General features: G+C 52.5%; 1 protein-coding gene across 1 annotated transcript; it reads right to left on the reverse strand.

Annotated features, from left to right (window-relative positions):
* Nucleotides 1–8,394: 8,394 nt before the first annotated feature.
* On the reverse strand, nt 8,395–10,216 carry LOC120700616 (STS14 protein-like). Its single transcript, XM_039984864.1, has 2 exons — nt 10,166–10,216; nt 8,395–8,832 (listed from the first exon to the last, which is right to left on the reverse strand). The coding sequence occupies exons 1-2, from the start codon at nt 10,214–10,216 to the stop codon at nt 8,395–8,397; spliced, it is 489 nt and encodes a 162-aa protein (XP_039840798.1).
* Between the last annotated feature and the right edge of the window lie 12,551 nt (nt 10,217–22,767).

Genomic DNA, 22,767 nt, shown 5'->3' on the forward strand with positions numbered 1-22,767 from the left:
GCGCGCCATCCGACGGCCGGCGGGCCTCGAGGCGACGGATCCGGCGGCGGCGAGGGCGGATGCGTGGCGCGGCGGGGAGCAGGAGCGCGGCGGGAGATATGCGAGTGGGGGGCGCTGGGGGGGCCCTGGGGGAGCTGCGTGGATGAGGTGGCCGCCACGCGGCGCCATAAGCCGCGTCATATTTCTTCGGCGATCTCCCGCTGGGGGGTTGGGCGCGTGGGGACCACCAACCAGCTGGGGGAGTGGGACGTGGAGCCGCCCGGTGCACGAGAAACCCAGAAAACTCCGCGTATGGGAATGGGAACCCACGGACACGGACCCCGTCAGTTTTGGCCACGGGAAAATTCGCTACACAAAAGCACGGTGCAAAATTGAGTCGAGAGAAGAGGAGAGAATTTGTCTCGGTCCCTTCATTCACCGCGGCCACAGGAAATTTTTGCCACGGGAAGGGAAAAGTACGTCGGGTTGTTGCTTGTGAAACATTACCAGTTGGCCTGAAATCTGAGTAGACGGGCCTGAGCCCATGGTGGTGCTTCTCGTCTTGCGTGGTCCAAGACCTATCGAATTCATTCATCACTTGTCAGAAGAACCCTTGAAAAATTCACCTCCGAACGATCATAGTTTTGAAAAGCCGTGAGAATACCCATTAAGCACGAATAAAATTCACATGTAATCAGCCACCAGTTTCTACACAGGACATGAATCAATGCACACGTTAAGCCCTACAATTTCTTACTGCTACGATGCAGCAAAATCACTGCAGTGGTCGCACAGTAAAACATTTGAGAACAGAGATTGAACTAGCAGACGTCTAAAAAGATATTTCAAAACCATAGATACTCACAGTTCTACACGAGTAACACAACTATATACTCGGTTCATCATAAATTGTAGGCCGCTTTGGGTTATTCCAATTATAGTTCGAAATGTTGATACATGTATATGATCCATTGTTGCATAGTTTAAGAAAATGTTGTAGAGTGTTGGAGGTGGGAGGGTGGTTGGTGAGCTGCACTATAGGCTAAATGTAGCCGTGATTAGAGTTAAAGTTTCGTACTATTTGGAATGTGAGAGTATTTTCAAAAGTCTTTCTAAATTTTACTCTCTAAATTATCTTTTAGAGAGCCTTTTGTATAAAAATTGCTTTCTATATACTTTTACTCTCCAACAGCTTTTTTTAATCTTGTGTACACTCTAGAAAGCTATTTTTGTTATATATCTTTGGCGAGCGAAAAATGCGGAAGGGAGGATGGCTATATTTGGATAACCACTTAGAGAAACTGTTGTGGCCTTGAAGGTTATTTTTTATTAAAATATCTATTCCTGACAATGAAGAAAGATATAGAGAATCTCTTGGAGTTTCTCTAAGAGCATCTCCAAAAACCTAGATAAATTTCACTCTTCATATTACCATTTAACTATCCAAATAGCTAGCCTTCACTCTCCATTTGTTTGTGCTATCCAACAGACTAGCCATCAGACTTTTCTTTTCGCGTGCACTCATTCCCGCGCAAAATAGTGCTTGGACACTAGCACGACCTCGCCTAGACGTGTGGGCCTAGGGCCTGCTGGCCGCCGTCGCGACTTGGCACTGGATGTGTGGGCACGAGGGCCCTGCAGGAGTCGTCGTGCGCTGGACGCCGCCGGCCGCCGGGACCTGGCGCCAACTCCTCGCCTTCAGAGCAGCCAAGGCGCTGGCTGCCTCTATGGCCGCCGTCTCCCTCCCGGCCTTCATCACGCAGCTACGCCCAGCGCCGCTCTGCCTAGCTTCGCTCTGCCCCGTCTTCGCCGAGGAGGAGGTCCGCGTTGAGGAGAGCTTGCACCGGAGGTTCACGCCGGGGGGGGGGGGGGGGGGGGGGGGGGGAGCTCGTCCCGGGGAAATGAGTGCAGGAAGGGAGTGAGCGCGGCAGGCGAGCGCGGGAAGAAAGCTTGTGGCGCGCCGGGAGGGCGAGTTGGCGAGCGGTGGCAGCTCAGCAAATATGCCGAGGGAGGGGTGCAATATGGCGAGGGGCATGGCGAGCGTCGATGGATGAAGAGTCCGTTAAATATCTCCAAGAGCTATTGTATTATGTTAGCCAAATATGAAGAGTATACCCTTTTTGTAAAAATAGAAAACCACCTATTCTATGGGGGTAATCCAATAGACTATGTAAAAACTTGATTGGGTAAATTCAAAAGCGTTCCACATTGAGAAGAGAATCTCGATGGCCAGGACATAATATTTCTTTTAGATGATGGAAATAGAGGATGATCAGTGCGGACGGCATAAGAAGAGTGTCAGAGGCAGCCTGGTGCCCCTTCCCAGTCCTCTTCAGTCCAAGTAATGCATCCACAGCCTCGAGCTTTGCAGGAACTCGCTCCATCTTTTAATGTAGTTTCCATACTTGGAGAAGAATTTACAATCACATGACGAAGGGAAATATTATGTGACTTGCAACAACAATTGCGATCGGTCTTCCGACACTTGATTCCTTGTCAGAAGGTTGATCATAAATCCAAAATTGGGATACCCCATAAAGGTCACCCACGTCAACTTCTTGTTCCATAGGAAACCAATGTTAACAATGGCCGCCTAAGACATTTAGCGGCCAGTTTTCCAGAGGTTAAGAGAAAACCCACGTCAACAGGAACATTTTGAGGTTTTGTAAATTGAGTAATTAAGTTCAGAATTTATATGTACAGAACATCAAATCAAACATATACAGGTCACAAAGTTCATTACATCATGCACTGAAATACGTCAAGAGCTTCATTCCCTCATTACTGATGAAATACTAAGTTTTGTAAATAATGGAGCTTAATAGTATTGAAAATAGCAATGCATACTTCTGAGAAGCTTCTAGAAGATTAGAGAGTATGAACCATGATTCTCATGCTTCATGGTAAAATGTGGAATACTCTAGAAACTAGATATTTGTATGGTTAGATAAGTATGTGTCGGTGCCCTGACCCGGCGGTCCGGACCCAACCAGTGATGATGCTATGTGTTCCTCATCCCAGATGTTGATGCAAGAGGCAATACAGTAATGCACAGGTTTATCCTCGTTCCTGCCGTGGGCCCGTACGTCCAGCAAAGGGGTGTGCGAGAGCATTGTACTATCTTACACCAGGGGTGCCTGTAGTAGGGGGTACAAGCGAGGCGAGAGAGGGAGGGAAGCTTCCAAGTCTCCGCTAGAGGAGGAGTTGATTGAGGCGAGTGCCAATATCGGGGTTCAGAGGAGCGTATGTGCTCTGCTAGTAGTGCGAAGCGTCGTGTCCTACCGAAAGGTGGGCCAACCCCCCTTTTATAGACACAAGGAGGGATGGTGTACGTGCACAGGGGATCATGGAAGTTGTCGTCTTCTCCCCGAATCGCGGGGGTGCAGTGATCGAGTACTATGGGAAGTACACTGTGGGGTATGGCGCCGGTCGTGGCAGTCGTCCTGGGCATTGTCCTTGACTCCATCTCACCGGACCAATGGTCCCGGACCCGCTTACCGCTCGGGGATGGGTCCGGGGTCCCCATGTGTCCCAGAGGTGGAAATGCTCAGCACCTGTGGCCACGGACCCGGACCCCCGCAGGTGGGTCCAGGATTTCCACGTGCCATCAGGACTCCCGCGGATGGGTCTGGGACCTCCACGTGCCATCCGGACCCCCCGTGAGCTCTCGGCTCAGCTAGCTGCTCGGGAGGGGTCCGGAGGCGCCACGTGTCACGCAGACGCGGGCGCGGGCAGAGATCGCGCCGGCGTCCTGGTGGCTCCAGCGGGCGGCGTGGTCATCGCTGTGGGGGGGGGGTACTGTCCTCCAGGCGTGGCGTGGCGGCGTTCCGAGGGTCATACAGGCCAGGGTCTTGTCCCGGCCAAGGCCGGAGCAGCTTCCGAGGGTCGTGCCCATGCCGTTCGAGGGCTTCGCGGAAGGGAAAGTACGAAGGAGGTATGGGGAGTTGGCGGTATAGTAGCTGGAGCAGTGCCGAGCACGTCTTGTACTGCGTCGCAGGTTCCCACAGTGTCGCCACAGCGTCCGGAATGGCGGAGCAGTGACCGGAGTTGACGGACGAGACTCCGGTCATAGCCATTGTGGGGCATGGTGGCCTGACGCCGTCTGAGCCGGGCGCTGTGGAGTGGTTGGCATTAATGCCTCTATACGGTGGGCGGGTGAGTGGAAGGACCGTTTGTCCTTTCCGTCGAGGGGTGGCCTCGAGCGAGGCGGAGACGTTCTGCTCGCTTGAGGGCAGGCTCATTACCCTCGAGCGAGGCAGAGGTGCGGGGCGCGGTCGAGGGCTCCGGCGGGGAGCCCTCGAGCGAGGCGGAGATCACCCCGCGGGTCCGAGGGGGTGCGGATGGGCCGCACTGCGTACGTGGGCCGCGTGCTGAGCTTCTTTGAGTCCTTTCCTTTCTTCCAGGTTGGAAGGAGGCTATAGGCCTTTGTGGGCCCGGTTGCTCAGCATGCGTTTGCATTTTTAGGGCAGTTTTAGTCCCCTGATTAGGGTGCCCCTAATCATGGTACCCGACAATAGCCCCCGAGCCTTTGGTCGAGTCAGGGGATTCGGCCAAAGGGTATTTCGGCAAATTTACCCCTTGATGTGATCGATCGGTACTGCGCTCCCGCCAGACGCATCCGGATGCTGGCCTAGTGGATGCGACAACTCGTCGGCCGGGGTAGTGCGCCTGGAAAAAGTGCTCCGAGGCGCGCGCGCCTTCTTGTCTTATTCGGGTGGCGAGTCGCGTCAGCACGCTGAGCAGGCTAGGGCCATGGAGGCGCCTGCTGCTCTGCAGCTGGTGCTATTGCTACGCTGTCCCGCGTTCAGGGTCTCAGCCCTGCTTTCTCTGGTCGCCTTACGACGCGCCGTTCGAGGGCAGTCGGCTAGCGCCGATGCTGGGCTGTTCAGCGTCCAGAGGCTTGGCTTTGTATTGTTTGGTCACGTCTCGGCACGATAACCGAGGGCATCTTTTGCTCGTGGGGTGCCGCACCGTCACGGGCGGTCCAAGCCTTCCCCTTGCGATAGGCTTAAAGCTTGACGTCCGATGCGGCTATAAATAGGGATCGTGTGACTCCCTTTCCTCTCCAACTTCCCTGCTCTTACTTCTAGCATCGCCTAAGTCTAGTAATGTTTCCCTTTGCCTTTCACGGTCGTCCCCCGGACGGGGTGGCCTGGCTTCTTTAGGCTTTGATGCTAGAAGAATGTTTGCGAGCAGCGAGGGAAAGCTGGAGAGGGCATGCTCACCATCCCTCGGCTTCAGTGGGATTAGCAGAAGAACATTGGGCCCGAGGGGTCCTACCTCTGCGATGTCCCTCAGCCTGAAGGGGCGTTGAGACGCCTGACCATGGCGTCGGCGCCAGGTTTGGTGGCCATTCTTCGCATCGTCCCTCTTGGCGACAACATCGCTCTCGGGGAGATGGGGCAGAGAGTGCTGTCCGCTAGCTTGACCCCCCGCAAGGTCTTCGGTGGAGGAGATGCTAGAAGAAAGCTTGCGAGGAGGGCATCCCGCCGGACCCGTGCGGTCTGGGAGCTGCTCCTCGCAATCCCGAGCAGCATGGTCGCGATGTCGGCTAAGGACTCGGTGCTCTTCATCGGCGCTCGCACCTCTCCAAGACAGGGAAAATTGCCACACAGGTGGCAACCCTTTGTAATCTTTGTTTGTAAAGAGCAATGAAGTCTCGTTCTCCTTCGCGGAGAGGATGATCGAGGGTGTAAGGGTGAGTGTCACCCCTGCAGAGGATTTTGGTCCTCGAATGTGTGAAGTTTCCTCCGTGGGGGCGCGTCAGCGCACCCGCGGGTGTAGTCCCCGAGGCCTTGGAGGAGTGTTTGCACTCGTCTAAGGGCTATAAGCGTCGCCCTGCTTGGTTGCTTTACTGAGGTGGACGTCCAGCGTCTTTTTCAGCCGGCATCGGCACTCCTTTCAGCCGGCCTTGGCGTTTTTCGTGCTGGTACAGCGACCCAGAGTCCTGCTGAACCATCTGGCAGGCGCGCATTAAGAGTGGGAGTTTTGGTTAAACACATGGAACTTCATAATTGACGGTCGTGCTCCATGCTCGAGGGTAGCTTGTATGGCACATCCATGCAGTCCCTGACTCTGGCAATCTGGGGCGCCTGTCGAGCCCTTGACGAACCAGGCTTCGAACCCCTGATCAGTAAGGCCTCGGAATGAGGTTCCTTCGATGGTGAAGAGCCCTCTAAAGGAATATTCCATCACGGTTCGCAAATGGCGCGGAGTCGCAGGTCATGCGCACGGGTCTTTCGCTGGACGTGGGTGACGTGCCCCAGTACGTGCGGTGCAGTGCGGGCGCGCCTTTTCAGGCAGCTGCCTTAGGTAGGTGAAGAGGCGTGGGCGGCGGCTGATGGATAGAACAGTGCTACAATTGCGTCGCGCCTGTCGGTTACTGCGCCGTAATTATTGCCAAGTGCGTGTGTGGGAGACTCCGCAGTTGTGGGGCCCAGCCGTCAGCGACAGGAAAATCTACCGCATTGAATGCGGCGGATTCGGGCCACGGCGGCAAATCCGCCTATTTTGATAGATAAAAACGGGGAAGGGGATTGTTTGGGCTCACCTGGCCATTTTGCCTTCGTCTCCCCTGCCTTTTCCGCCTCCCCTGCATCCTGAGCCCAGAGCCGAGAGCGAGAGGAGGAAGAAAGAGAGAGCGAGAGCGCACCTTAGCCACCGTAAAGCTTGCCTTCCCGCACCCCCAGTGGTTCGAAGAGATGTCGGATGTCTAGGAGCCGTTATCGTGGGGGAAGTCCACCGCCACCGAGGCGGTTTTGGAGCAGCTGGTCGACGACAGGCTGCTGCCGGTGAACATCAACTCGAAGCGGCCGGCGTGGATCCCCCCGCGGCCAGAGGAGACCGAACTGAATCTCTACGAGCGGGGATTCAGCGTCCCCGTCGGCAGATTCATGCGGGCGCTGTGCGAGTACTACAGGGTGGAGCTGCACAACTTCGGCCCCAACTCCATCTCGCAGGCGGCGGTCTTCGTTGCTGTCTGCGAGGGGTATCTTGGGATCGAAGCATACTGGGTTCTGTGGATCCATTTGTTCCGCGGAGCTCTTCATCGAGAACATGCGGGGCCAGCCGAAGAGGTTCGCCCGCGCCGGCGGTCTGATGCTCCACTTGCGCCCAACCCGGAGGAGTTTGTACATCCCCAATAGGATGATGATGAACAACGCCGGGTGGACTCGAGGGTGGTTTTACCTGCGCAACTTCGGCAACCAGCTCCCGGCGTTCACCAATAAGGTGCTCCGGGAGAGGCCGGAGAAGTGGGACTGGGGGGTATCGCCCCCAGCGCATCAGGCCAGGCTCGAAGTGCTCTCTGAGGCATTGCGGCACCTGGCAAGGAAGGGGTTGACGGCGGCAGTTGTCATCGTGAACTTTCATCGGCAGAGGGTGATTCCTCTCACGGAGAGGAGCCTGCCGATTTTCGACCTCACCCCCGAGGCCCGTGCCTCGGTGTAAGGATCACCGGGGTGTCCGACCCTAGAGGGGGAGGGGGTGAATAGGGTCGCTAATCGCTTTCTATCCTAAGGCTTAATCTATTTGCATAAGATAAACCTAACACGTCCTACACATGCTAGTTATGACTAAGGTTTATCTATGCTACTCTCTACTTACCCCTAAAAGACTTGCAACCTATAGCCAATCCTAATCAAACTAACTAGGAAAGTAAAGGCACGCAAGATAGAGTAAATGCGGAAACGTAATACGGTAAGTAAAGAGGTAAGGGATAGAATATGCAAACTCCCGTGAAGACACCAAGACACACGATTTAACGTGGTTCGGTTAGGACACCAAGTCCCTCCCTACGTCCACGGTCACTTGTCCAACAAGAACAAGTGTGATGCCAAGTCTCTTCGCTTGATCATCATCTTGCGTTCGCCACCAAGGCTCTCGGCAAGCAAAGGCTAAGTGACCCCAAGTCACCAAGACAAGGCCACCGCCGCCGTCTCTCTCGAAGCGTCACCAATGGCACCGTCTTCACTATCAGAGCTTCTCACCGAGAGGGGTCTCCTTCCCCGCACAAAGTGTCGTTGCCGCTCCATACCAAGTCGGAGGGTCACACGATGAATACACAAGATGCTTGCCGTAGCAAGACTTCTCTCAAGGGAGCTCTCGCAAGAACTAATCCCTATTACAAGCACTAAGCACTCTCACAAGTGTGCTTAAGCCTATATGATGTACAATGAAGCTCTATGGTGGTTGGAGGTGTTCTTCAAATGTAGTATGCTTCCTTAGTCTCCAGGAACCTCAAATGACCCGGCCTTAGTGGTATATATAGGCAGCCCAAGCAGAGGCAGAGCTAGCAAAAAATTCTAGGTGGGGCAGGCCGGCAAGGGGCCGCCGGCGCCGGCATCGGCGGCTCAACCGGACGGAGCCCAACCAACCTGATCGGCCGGCCGGCCGCTCGCCACCGAGGTTAGTGAGCTAGTAGGGGCTCTGTCCCTGCACGTTGCCATGCGGGTTGTAGAGGCAGAGCGTGAGCGTGGCGCAGGACGCCTGCGCGCACCCGAGCTCGGCGGAGCGGCGCCACACCACCTGCGTGTAGGTGCCGCCCTGCCGCCCAGCGGCGCAGGTGTTGCTGGCGTGGGTGTAGTACCGCCCCTGCGCCACCCACGACGCCACCACCTCGGCGGGCCGCGCACGGTAGCTCGCCCACCCCTGGTTCGCGCCGTAGGGGCTGCCGCCCATGTCCACGAACGCGCACCCGACATGCCGTTGCTGCTGCGCCACGACCTCCGCTGCGGTCGATGCCAGGTCCGCGCTCCACCGCAGCGGGGGCACGCCCACCGCCGCGCGCGCCTGGTTGTGCGGCGCCAGGTACTCGTCCGCCGCCGCCGATGTCGCGTTGCTGCCGGTGCCACCCTACTGCGCCTTGGTCACCTCGCCCGCGCGGCCCGGCAGCTAGGTGGGGCATATGCCCCACCCTGCGTGACGGGTGACTCCGCCACTGAGCCCAAGCAAATATAGCCATTGGAGAAAAGCTGCCAGAAAAACTCTTATCGCCGATTAATCCGACGCACCTCCAAAAGTCATCGTCGGTTCAACCGGTGATGCTAAACTGCCCGCCTCAAAAACTAGCCGTTACGTGTACGGGCAATCAACCGATGCTGCGTCGGTTTAACCGGTGAGTGTAGTTGTTCTGAAAACAACTCTCTGGACAACTGCACCGACGTTCACCAATATCCAATTGTCGGTTCATCCGGTGTATAGTCTTTGCCTCAGCTTCTGGGTCCAATGCACTGACGTATTCAAATTGCCTAACGTCGGTTCAACCGGTGATACCAGAATTCTTGGTGTGCTCTAAGTCAATGCACCGACGTATGTAACTTTCTCAGCGTCGGTTTAACCGGTGATACTAAAGTATCTCTGTCTTGATTTCTTTGACTTGGATTTCTTCACGGTCTCTTCAATTCTTGTCCCTTGGACCGAAGAGGTTTCAGGGCGCGACCCTGAGACCCGCGAGGGGTGGAACCACCGTAGGGGCGGCCCTTCGGGCCTAGCTATGCCTATCTTCTCTTTGTCATCACTTGAATCTAAAAGCCTGACAATGGTAATCTTAACAATCATATTAGTCCAAGTGTTGTGTGTGTCATCAATCGCCAAAACATTATATTGAAATATGGCATGAGAGGCCATTTTCGCTACACTTGGGCTCGAGGACGTCGCTTGTGCTGCTCCCCCGTGACGTCGCTGCCCGGAGGGCGAGGAATGCGGTGGCAGAGTTCCCTGACAACCCCGAGGATCTTTGAAAGATCAAGATGCGCGCCGAGGCGGGGTACCTTTCTGTGGTGAGTTCCAGTTTCAATTCGTTGCCGATTTGTGCTTCTTCTCTCCCCACTCCCTGATTCTGACTGGGTTGCGTTTCGCAGGGGTTGAGCCGCAGGGGCTACACCTCGAGGCCTCCGGTCCCGGAGGAATGCGAAGTCAACAGCCTGCACGCAGAGGCGGTGAAGAAGCAGAAGGATGCGGTGGAGGCGGCCGCCGCCAGGAAGAGGAAGAGGAAGGAAAAGCACGATAAGGCATGCAAAATTGCGCACGCGGAGGGGAAGCCACGGCCCACTACTCCCGAGTCCACCGAGGAGGAGGAGGGCTCCTCGGATGCTGAGATCAACTTCTCAAACGACGACGAGGCGGCGACAGGCGCGGGTTCCCCGCCAGTCTATCGAGGGGCTGGCGACGAGGATGTGCCCGTTACACTGGGTGAGGCGAGGCTCACGCCAGGGTCGTTGGTGGGTCTGCCCCTCATAGGGGCAGAGCGGAGATCGCCCACGCCAGCGGCGGGATGAAGGTCGCCCACGCCGCAGCGGGCGGGAGATCGTCTACACCCACAACAGGACAGAGGTCGTCTCCACCGGCGACGGGTAGGAGGACACCCACGCCCGCGCTGTCGACGGGTGGCGACGGGTCCGCGGTGAGCGCGGAGACATCCGCACAGAGGGCCTCGAGGCTCGAGGCCGATCCGGGGACGATGCCCTCGGGTCAGTCGTCGAGAGGTGTCAATGTGCCGCGGGCCCGAAGGAGCGGCTCGGGCAAGCGCAGCATGAGCACCCGATCAGGGTAAGTGATTTTGATTTTATTCTTCGCATTCGTTTAATTGGCCTCCCAATCCTGCTGACTTCAGCGCTTCTTCCCCGATTAGCAGCTCCGGGGCCATCTCTAGGGATGCAGCCCCGCTTGCGCCGACCAAGGCCCTCAAGACCGGGGCGCGCGCCACACCGCACACGGTACCGCAGCCCCTGCCCGTCGTGGATATTGTGGCCGACGCCGCAAAGCTCCAGGAGGCGATGGCTCGAGGGGCCCAGAAGTCCCCACAGGCTCGAGCGCCGGAGAGCAAGGGCGACGCTGGCCAGGGCAGTGCTGTAACAGCCACTCAGGCTGACGCCGAGGGGGAGGTCGACCGGGGCGGCGCAAATGACACCACCCGGCCGGACGTCGAAGTCGGGGCCGATCGGGGCGACGCGGATAGCGCCGCCCGGCCGGTCGCAGGAAAAGGGGAAACTGGTGGGGCGCGTAGGAATTCCCCGCCAGCCAAATAGGGGTGGAGACCCTCGTCCTCGAACCCCCAAGGGCTGGGGTCGAGGGTGTCGCGGAGGAGGAGTCAGCGCCAGGGGCGCCGGCAGAGGTGGAAACCCGTTGCAGCGGTGACGGCGCAAGCGGCGCCATAGAACGTGGTGCTGGTGGTGCAACTGCCGGAGAGCAACGAGGAGTACGGGGACTCAAGGGACATCGACCCTGCTGCTGCTGCCAGCGCTGCCGACTGGATTGCCGAGTTCACGTCGGCCTCCGAGGAGGTAGTCAATGCGGGGACGTCCAAGGGGCCCCGTCCCGGGGCGGTCGCTCAGTCCGGGGTCCCTCTGGAGTTTCTCCGCAGCGAGCAGGAGGAGGAAGCCGTCTGGAAGGCACAGCTCAAGGCCGGCTCTCAGATTCTTGGCCACCTCGACCGCGCCTTAGAGCTTCATAGAACGACGGATTTCTAGATCAGCCAGGTAGGTGGTTTTCTCCCCGGAATTGTTAGTATTTGGCTTTGATTTTGTTTGTTTCATTCATGCTCTTCCACTTGCAGCGGCTGAGGGACATCTCGCGCAAAAAGAGTGATGAGCTGAACCGACTGTACTTCCAAATGCTCTGGCTTGGGCAGCACAATGCCGACTTGGTGCTGAAGAACATCGACGCCAACACCAAGATGACAGATCTGGGGGCGCGTCAGCAGGCGCTAGAGGAAGAGTTGGCGCGGACCGCCGGCGAGCGCGACGTCCAAAGGGCCGCGGCGGAGAAGAAGGCTCAGGAGGCCGAGGCGTGGACTGCCGAGCTGCAGCGTGTGAGGGCGGCGCTCGAGCAGAAGGAGGCCGAGCTCCAGCACAAGGAGGCCGAACTCCAAGGCAAGGAGGCCGAGCTCCAACGCGAGAAGACGACCGTCGCCACGCTCTCCGGGACCCTCGAGGAAAAGGGCATAGCCCTCAAGGAAAAGGAGGTGGCCATCTGGAACGCGGAGGCCGCCCTCAAGGAGAAGGAGGACTGTTTGTCCTCGCTCGAAGAGGCCGCCCGAGTCAAGCAGGAGGAAGCGCAGAAGAATATCACGGGAGAGTGCTCGAGATTTCGCTATTGTCGGATCCTAATTCATCGCAGCTTATCTTAGTTCCTTTGACCAGAGCTGAGGCAGAGAGTGGCAGACGAGACTGCGACGAAGGAGGCAGTCAACACTGCGCTCATGGCGGCGCAGGCTGAATATACGGACCTGGAGCGGACCGCTGGGAGCGTGTGCCAGGAGCTCGAGGGGGAGGGCGCCGTGTCTGGTAGCTCGGTGATCAGCCGCCTGCGAGCGCTAGGTGGTCGGATCCCCGAGCACGCCAAGAGCACCTTCCGCCTTGGTGTCCTGCGAGCCCTCGTTGTGGACTCGACGCACTACATCATGGACCTCCAGAGGGTGTCGTCGGGGTACGTCGTCCCAACCGATGCCGATGCGGATGCTGCGTCGACCATCATGGATGACGCCTCCGCCGCCGCCGAGGAGTTCGCCACCGTCCGGGCCGCGAAGCTGGAAGCCGACATCCCCCCATAGCCGAATTCGATGCTGCAGAAGATCCGTAAGGAGGGGATGATAACCTGTAGGTAGTCTGGGCCTCGGAGCCCATGTAATGTGTTAGTACTTTATCATAATAGTACATGTAGATGTAAGACATTGGTAATTGTAAATCGACAGTGTGGCCCATCGAGGCCTTATACGTTCGAGCCCTCGTTTTCTTTACTCTTTTTCCGTGTTCTCGTATGCGACTTTGGTAAACTTCTGCGAGGAATTTCGCGTTCATAAGCGACTTATGCATGAGGTGGTGAGGGGGGTGCCGTATCCCGGAGGCGTAGGCAGCCCCACGACTCGGTCGGCCTCGTACCGTAGTTGCTTATGACTCGCGTCCCTTTTTTCCCAAGTATACGAGAAACTTAGATACGGAAATTTTCCAAAAAAACGTTGGCGATTTTTTGGGGACGTTCGGGGGTTCCCCCCGTAGTAGCCCCCGAGGGAGGCTTGGCTTTGCCGAGGGTAAAGCCAGGCGTACCTTAGTGTTTGTGTGCCTCCGAGCCCCCGAGGGTCCGGAAGGTTCCCAAAAGATAAGCAAGTAAAGCATACTCCTTTATTATTTCTGGAAATCGTAAATGCGAGTACAAATGATGTACAAATAGCTTGGAACTCTAAGGATAGAAGCGATGTAGCTGCTGTATGTTCCAAGCATTGGTGAGGACTTCGCCGTTTTCGTTCACCAGCTTGTACGTGCCAGGCTTGATCACCTCGGCGATGATATATGGGCCTTCCCACGGTGGTGAGAGCTTGTGGCGGCCCCTGTTGTCCTGTCGAAGCCTCAGCACCAAGTCCCCTTTGTTGAGGTCTCGGCGCCAAACTCTCTGCGCTTGATATCTTCGCAGGGATTGCTGATAACGCGCAGAGTGTAGGAGCGCCACGTCTCGAGCCTCGTCCACTTGATCCAGTGAGTCCTCGCGGGCTTGCTGGTTCTGCTGCTCTTGATAGGTCTTGAGCCTCGGTGACCCGTACTCCAGGTCCGTGGGGAGCATGGCCTCGGCGCCATAGACGAGGAAGAACGGGGTAAAGCCCATGGCTCTGCTTGGGGTCGTCCTCAGGCTCCAAATAACCGAGGGTAGCTCTGTGAGCCACCTTTGGCAAAACTTGTTCAGCTTGTTGAAGATCCTCGGCTTCAGTCCTTGGAGAATCATACCATTGGCACGCTCCACTTGTCCGTTCGTCTGTGGGTGTGCCACAGCCGACCAGTCCACGCGTATGTGGTAGATGTCGCAGAATGCCAAGAATTTCTTGCCTGTGAACTGGGTACCATTGTCGGTGATGATCGAGTTCGGGACCCTGAACCTGAAGACAATGTCAGTAAAGAACAGAACAGCTTGCTCGGATCTAATCTTGCTGATGGGTCGAGCCTCGATCCACTTGGAGAATTTGTCGATTGCCACCAACAAGTGGGTGAAGCCCCCGGGCGCCTTCTGCAACGGGCCGACGAGGTCCAGCCCCCAGACGGCAAATGGACACGTGATGGGGATGGTCTGCAGAGCTTGGGCCGGGAGGTGCGTCTTTCGAGCGTAGAACTGGCAACCCTCACAGGTCCACACGACGTCGGTGGCGTCGGTGACCGCGGTGGGCCAGTAAAAGCCTTGTCGAAATGCGTTACCCACGAGGGTGTGTGGCGCGGCGTGATGACCGCAGATGCCAGCGTGGATGTCAAGGATCAGCTCCTTGCTCTCGGGGATGGGGATGCATCACTGTAAAACACCCGAGGGACTACGTTTGTATAGCTCGTTGTCGCTTAGGACAAAGGACTTGGCCCGCCTAGCGAGGCACCGCGCCTGAGCGCGGTCTGAGGGCAGGATCCCTCGAATCATCCAGTCAAGGTACAGGGTACGCCAATCTTGCGAAGTTGGGGCCTCGTTGATCTCCATTGCTTTGGCCTCGTCCATGGATTCAACGGAGGGCTTGGTGATGTCGCAAGCGAAGATGTTCGGGGGGACGGTGGTCCGCCCTGACGGAGGGCTTGGTGATGTCGCGAGCGAAGATGTTCGGTCGAACTTGTCTTCGAGGCGGCGTACTGCATTGCAGTATGCCTCCATCTTCAGGTCGTGACAGCTAGACTCCTTCATCACTTGGTCGATGATGAGCTGAGAGTCACCGCGTACATCGAGGCGCTTGACGCCAAGCTCGATGGTGATGCGGAGGCCACTGAGTAGGGCCTCGTACTCCGCCATGTTGTTAGACGCAGGGAAGTGCAGGCGTATTACGTAGCGCATGTGATCTCCAAGGGGTGAGATGAAGAAGAGGCCGGCGCCGGCGCCAGTTTTCATCACCGACCCGTCGAAGTACATGGTCCAGCATTCAGCTTGGATTTGTGGTGGGGGTAGCTGAGTGTACGTCCACTCAGCGACGAAGTCGACCAAGACTTTGGACTTGATCGCCTTGCGAGGGGCGTAGGTGAGAGTTTCTCCCATCAGCTCCACGGACCACTTGGCAATTCTACCCTCGGCTTCCCTGTTGCGGACTATCTCTCCCAGAGGGAAAGACGAGACCATGGTGATGGGATGAGCCTCGAAGTAGTGGCGCAGCTTGTGCCGAGCCAAAATCACTACGTATAGCAGCTTCTGAATCTGCGGATAGCGTGTCTTGGTTTCGGACAATACCTCGCTGATGTAGTACACCGGCCGTTGGATAGGCAGAGCATGGCCCTCCTCTTGTCTTTCGACAACGACCACCGCGCTGACCACTTGGGTCGTCGCAGCTACGTACAGATAGAGGGGCTCGCCATCTATGGGTGGTGTGAGAATGGGGGCGTGAGTGAGTGATGCCTTCAGCCTGTTGAGGGCTTCTTGAGCCTCGGGGGTCCACATGAAGCACTTGGTTTTCCTCAGGAGTCGATACAGGGGTAAGCTTTTCTCGCCGAGACGCGAGATGAATTGGCTGAGGGACGCTAGGCATCCCATGACCCTCTGTACCCCTTTAGGTCTCGGATCAGTCCCATCTAAGTGATGGCCGAGACTTTCTCAGGGTTGGGTTCGATGCCCTGCTGGGAGACAATGAAGCCCAAGAGCATGCCTCGAGGGACTCCGAACACGCACTTCTCGGGGTTGAGTTTTACCCCTTTGGCCCTTAGGCAATCGAATGCGATCCTGAGATCGGCTACCAGGTCGTCCGCCTTCCTGGATTTTACGATGATGTCGTCGACATAAGCTTCTACGTTCCGCCCGAGATGGTCCCCGAATACGTGGAGCATTGTGACATCCCAGAGTTTTAAAATGCTAAACAAGAAAAATTAGATATGATAACATGCAAAATTAACTAAGAAAAACTGAATCGAATACATTTATGTGTGCATGCATGTGTATGTGTATATGTGCATAGGTCAGAAACCTTAAATAATTTTTAATCCAATGCAAGTATACATGTGAAATCGAATAGGCGTCTCATTAAAGTCATGTTAAACCAAAGTCTTGTTGAAGTCAAAGAGAGAAAATAAAGTTTTGAACATAAAATGACAGGTCATTTGAACCGTAGAATTCAAAGATTTAAATTATCTTTCAAATCGTAAAGAACATGTTTTAAAAATGAATTTTAAACTATTGCTCAAATGAATTTTTGCCCAAAACCAATTTTATAGGTTTTCAAATGAAGAACAACTTTTGTGTACAAAGTTTTTCGAGTTGGTATACAAAAATAGGAGGAAAAGTTGATTTCCGAAGTGTATACGACATTTTCAAATGCATTCAAGTTTTAATTTTTATCTTTCAAACCTTTATTCAAATGGAAAAGTGCCTAAAACGAAAGTTGTAGATCTTAAAATTTTAAGCAAGTTTGGTATTCAAAAGTTTTTCATTTGACCTTTATAATAGGGATAAAAATTGAGTTTATAAACTGAAGTTTTGAAACTTCGTTTTAATTACGGAATTGCCCTCACTCCATCTCCATTCTCTGTTTCCCGCCGTGCCGGCGTCGCCGTCTCGCCGTCGGCCACGCGCTGCGCCCTCACCGTGCCCCCGGCCAAAGCCACCTCACGCCCCCTCGAGTTCGCTCGAAACCGCTCGCCCTAGCGCCCTCCCGCGCTCGCCACGCGCCCCGCCAGCCTCTCTGCTCGACATGCCGACGAAGCCGTCGCCATTCCCGGCCGCTGCGCCGTTGCTCTCGCCACCGCTTAAGCCATCTCTAGTCCACTTGAGAGCAAAGTCCGACTTCCCTGCTTCCTCTCCTCGCGCTGGAGCCAGAGCTCAAGCTCCCCTGCGCCCAGAGCATCTCCCGCCGCTAGCCATGGCCGCCGCCCCTTAGCAGCTCGCCGTGGCGCCGCCCGTACGCTCACCCATGGCCCGAATCGAGTACCCCAATACCTTCCTAGCCTCTCCGTGAAGCTTCTCAGCCCAGCCAAGCCGCCTCCCCCTCGCCGGAGCGGTGCAGCCGCAATGCAGGGCCGCCGGCGGCCACCGCGGGGAGACCTCCTACAGCCCTCTCCCGACGAGCTACGACCACCGTTAGTTGCGCCTTGAGCCCCTCTCTATTTCCCCTAACTTTCCCCTCACCTCCAGGGCCGGACTTTGCCGGAAACGGCGCCTCCCATCCCTCCCCTGCACTGAAACCCGACCAGGGACCTCCTATGAGAAGAAACGAAACTTCGAGGTCTAATCTGTAAAAACACCCTTAAGACAGCAAACTTGAAAATTCCATATAAAATCTTAAAAAAATAAGAAAAATGAAAACTAAAATGTTTTGGAATCCTTAGATCAAATCCTACAACTTTTGTTATAGACACATGTTGGTAATATGCTTCTATTTTAATCTAGGATAAAGATTAGATTAAGTAGCACACAAATGTATCTCCTGTTGTAGTCATGAATTAAGGCTAGTTTTTGGACAGTGTGCTAAACCCTAGATGAATAGATTACTGTAAAAATTTGAGGACATTTTGACAAATCTAGATATAGGTTTCATTAGATCTTGGTTTATGCCTTTGTTAAATAGAATTAAATTCACAGGGTTCTATACTTGTGTTATTGAGCTGAAATTTTTACAACAACCTTAAATTTGTTTATAGATGCTATAAAAAATTATGGGGATTTTTAGTAATGTATAACTAGTCCTTTTGATTTATTCATGAATAAACTTTGTAAATCAAAAACCCTAGTTTCCTTCATTAGAAAAATCTCATATTTTTACTAGAGCTTGGTTTTCAGAACATGATCATGCCTGTGAAATTTTAGCCACTGAAATTAAGTAGTTTACTCTATAGATTTGTAGTTAGATAAATGCCTAGGAAATGAATCTAAATTCCTATGCTTGCTGTATAGCTTAATAAATTATGAAAACATTACCACAAGCTCATCTTAAGGAATCTAACCTACTGGTCAAATTTCATTACCAGCACTTACATTCCCTAGCTTGGAGAATTATTTTTGGTTAGAAATGCTTTTTCTGTACTAATATAAAAGAAAAACAACACACCCAGCTCTTTTATGAGTTAGTATAGATAAAATTAATACTCTATAAATGACAGCCCAGGAGGTGTTAATTAAGAAGTTTCACATCCAAACTCACATCATGTTGGACTACAACTTTATCGTGAAGGAAAAATAATAACATCTACATTGTTGAGCAACTCGAAACTGTGCATTCATACATATGCGTTGTCGCATTTTATTTAGGTACGATAGAAGAACCGCGGGAATGACGTGATGATGGAGTCGAGCCAGAAGACGGTGAATGTGGACACGTCTAAAAAAAGATGGACAGATGGATCCCGATGTGCACGACCGAAGGAAGATGCTCGCCGAGCAATTATCCTTTAACTGACACTAACCTAGTGTTAATCCCAGGCAAGCCCCGGAGCATGTCCTATCTATTTTAAATTTATGCAACTTATTATTGTTCCTATATACTTGCGCATTTAAGTTTACAGGAGTTGCTTGGAACCTTAGCTGCATGATCCTAGGTACCTATGCTTGAACACTAGTATGTGTAGGTCGCTAGATCGCTAGGCTAATGGTTCGGTAGAAGTCGAGTGATTTCCTATCACTCGCGAGAACTATAGGAGTTGGATATCTACTACATGCTGCAATCATAAGGTTTACGGGCGGGGTTGTTGTACTTGTGATACCCCGTCTGTTTAGTGAAAATAGATAAGGCCGCAGTGTGTGGTAGTGGTGGTTAAGCTTTTGAACATACTAACCACATGCCGAGAAATATGGTAATCGGTAAGCTTAAGTACCTGATCGGCCCGGCGAGTGGACTTTACTCTCACCCTCTTTGAACGTTGTTCTAATGCGGCCACATGCGGGTGCAAGAAGGCTCACGACCCGACGTACGGTGGCGTGTATTCTTGTACTCGAAGTGGGTGACCCTGATCCACAACCGGGAAAGAAAGGGGAAAAGTCGCGTGGGCGAAGCGAGATGTCGATCCCCATGCGTGTGTGTTAGGTTTGCCTGGCCAGGTTAACAAATTCGATTCGAATCGTCCGCTTCTCACGGTTTGGGACTACTTAACCCTTCTGCTACATAGAGTAAGAAGTGAAAGATGATGATGAATATGGTTGGTTGGATGATGAAAGATATTTGTTTCCACCATGTATGCTATTGGATAGATGCTCACTTAGAATGATTAATTGAACTAGAACCTGGAAGCTAAAACCTGAAATTAAGGATCTACTCTTTACTGCTTTTCAGCAAAACAAATCCCTTAAGCCAAAAGCCTTGCATGTCTAGATAAGGGGCTAAGTATACCCTTAGTCGGGTAAGCCTTGCTGAGTATTAGTATACTCAGCCTTGCTTGTGGCTTTGTTTTTCAGGTGGTGCATCGGAGGTTACAGTTGACGTCATGTACGGGCTTCATCATGACGTCTGGTTTCGACGCTAGACTATCGTTCGTTTTTTCGTCAAACTTGAACTCTGTTGTCTTTTTATAAATTCAAACTTGGTTTGTAATAATAATTCAATTTCATACTCTGTGCTGTAAAATTTGTGGAATGTTGCACGCTCTGAACTGCTTTGTCGATCCTGTTTCAAGTGGTTTAATCGGGATTTTACCTGACAGCACTGCCCGATGACTCCGTTTTAAGTGCGTGTTAACCCTAGTTACCGTTTCGGTAATGGTTAGCGCACTTAAGCCGGATTAATTTAGACGGGGCTGCCACAGCTGGTATCAGAGCTGCAAAGCATACTCTAGCTACAAACCTTAAAAACCTGTTTTCTTAAAACTCGATCACCAAAAATCGCGTTTGCAAATGCGTTGGTTCGTTAAGGATTGTGCATAGTTCGTAAAGCCCTAGGGAAAATTTTGGGAGTTTTGCTAGGTGGCTATCTATTTTTGGTTTATTTATTTCTGACTTCCAGCACTTTATATTTTTGTCAAACCTTACTTTTGTGCACAATCAATCCTTAAATTCTGTAACTACGCACCTACGCTAAGGTAAGAATGTAAGGATCCTCAGTCAGCTGAGAGGGTCTGACCTTCCCGTCGGTGATGCGATCCGAACGCTGCCCTCAAGCAGTGGCTTACTTGAGGTGCTGCCAATATACCAACTACCGGTTGACTATATTGGGAGTAAAGTATACTTAGTCAGCGGAGGGAGACTGACCTTCCCGTCGGTGATGCGAACTGAACGCTGTGCTCAAGCAGTGGCCTACTTGAGCTGCTGCCAATATACCACCATCAGTCGATTATATTGGGAGTAAAGGAACTCGTAAATATGCTATTTTGATGGCGTATGTTAACGTTGGCCATACTGCGGATATTGTATGGCTGTCGTTTCTATAGTGAACGGTAATGTATGGGTGAATATGTGGGCATCTGCCTATGCGTTACCCATGTGGCGTAGTACACATAGGGGCCGTTCGTGAGTGCTGGCACGAAGGGTCCAGTCGTGAATATTTATATATCTATATGTTGTCAATTTCCTACAGGTACGCTAACTCCGATTGCGATAGGTTAAGAACGAGTAGCATTCGGCTAGTTATATATAGGGAGAGACGTAATTTATGCCATGCCACCGGCGCTAACCCCGTAAGTCCAAAGCTATTTGGCAATTATTTGTTTGTGAGGACGAATAGGACGTGCATGCATCATGATCATAAACTGAAACTAAACCAAAAATTGAGTATGGATAGTTGGAAATTCTAGGGTTGCACAAGAGCACTGTCCATTCGATCGCCTAAGATCTATCTAGAAATCTGTCTTTCTGTTGTATCTGGGAAAAACAAAATTAATTGGCCTAGTATGTGACCTGATCTATAGTTGATCCTGTGGAAAGTTTTGTTCGAAAACATGTTCTCTAGCTGCTATTAAATTTCCCTAGTTAATGAAAGAATTACACAATGCAGATGGTGCAAGGGACACACAATGCTCCTGCAGGGTTGGGAAGTGCTAGTGATAGCGGACAGCCACTACTGTCCAACCTGGCTGAACTCATGGCTGCCCAGACCGAACTACTCCAGCAACTTGCTCAGAGACAGCAAGAGATTTATCAACTCCTACAGCAGCAACACCAGCTAGGGGATGGGTATAATGTCCCCCAACCTCGGGTTGCGGAATATCAAGAGCTCAATGAAGAAATAAAGGAGACGAGGGATGTTTACTTAGACTCCCTAACGCCACCATTGCGACCTCCGATGAAACTTAAGGCTCACCAAGCAAAGCGTCGGACTCTCAAGCATGGCCCAAGCGACATAGACTTGACTGGATGGGAAATTACCTGCACAGAATTCGTCCCACGTGATAGAGGGCACACTAGCAAAACTATCAATGCCAATACAGTCTTACGAGCAATAACTCGCTCGCCTATCCGGGAACCGACGAACCCTGGTAGATGCACTACACCCGCGAAAGGTTCAGTAGGTGTGCCGGTCATTGCACCCTTAGTTATTAAACCGCCCGGTGGTTCAGGCAAAATAAAACGTTGCTTCAATTGTGGGAATCCTAACCACTTCGCTCGAGACTGCTCCCAGCCTAGACAACCAAAACAGGGTCAAGATTCTATACAGAACAACAAAAATAAGGGCAAGAGACAGGCTAGTTTACAAGGAAGGATTGGAAGCACCCCACTTGCCGATCTTCCTGAAGGTGCACCGGATATGACGGGTATATTCTCTATTCCCAAACCATCTAGCCCATACTTTGCATATCAAAGGGAAATCTCATTACCCTCCTTGCTCGTATAACTCTCCTTGAAAACTAAAAAGAGCGGCAATCAAGAATACTAGAATAACGCGCAGGATCATTACTTGCATGGTTGTTGCATGGCCATTACTTAAACCTGTGCATCATGGGGCTCAATTACAATTAACATCATATGCATCTGGGAAGAGTTTTGCGTTTATCACCTAGCCCTCCGTCTTTCTTTCTAGCCATGCACATTATTAGGTTGCTATATTTTTACCTTGTCGTGGTGTCTGTCACTGACCAATGGTTCCGCGATGGGACCTAGGGCCTCGTGTGTGCTGCAGTCATACGTTTGTGCCACTAGGAGCGCGCTGGTATCTTGGTACGTGTAAGAAATACCACGACCATCCATTTTTCGCGACCTGAATATTGTGTTGACTTGGGGTTCTGATTCGGCCAACAAAAAAAACGTGAGTTTTTGGTATATCCTTCTGGGTCACTAACCTGCATTGCAACATATGCACCATAAGCCCATATGCACACCAAACACATAACCATGAGCATTATCATTATTCAACGAGCATCATGACAAATGCATCACGCCATATGCATCATTTATCAATGCATGGGTCTTCTCATCCGCGTATTGCATCATTGCAGATATACATCCAATTGGTGCATTAACTAAATGCAACAACACATCTGCACCATAAGTCATTACATTACATCATCAGTCTCGTGACACGAATGCATTTCCATAATACATCATGGCATTGAACAAGTGTGCATTTTTCAAATACCGACTTCTTCAAATAAAAGCGATCTTGAGCAAGAATATCTTGAGAAAACTTTGTTGTGCCAAAGAATAAGATCTCAAGCCTAGAAAAGAAAAAAAACCCTCTTGTTGTAGTAAATTTGATCCTACCATTTTCCATGCTTTGCATGTGCCGGTGTAACTATTCATTTGAGTACCTCACATTGATGATTCCCACCGAGATCGTTGAACAAACGGAAATATTAGTAGAACCGGACCTCACTTGTGCCAATTTTAAGGCACCCCTTCATCGGAATCTCAGGACGATATTCTTTTTAAGGGGTGGTAGGCTGTGATATCCCAGAGTTTTAAAATGCTAAGCAAGAAAAATTAGATATGATAACA

Source organism: Panicum virgatum, chromosome 3K (assembly GCF_016808335.1).
Source record: "Panicum virgatum strain AP13 chromosome 3K, P.virgatum_v5, whole genome shotgun sequence".
Classification (NCBI taxonomy): domain Eukaryota; kingdom Viridiplantae; phylum Streptophyta; class Magnoliopsida; order Poales; family Poaceae; genus Panicum; species Panicum virgatum.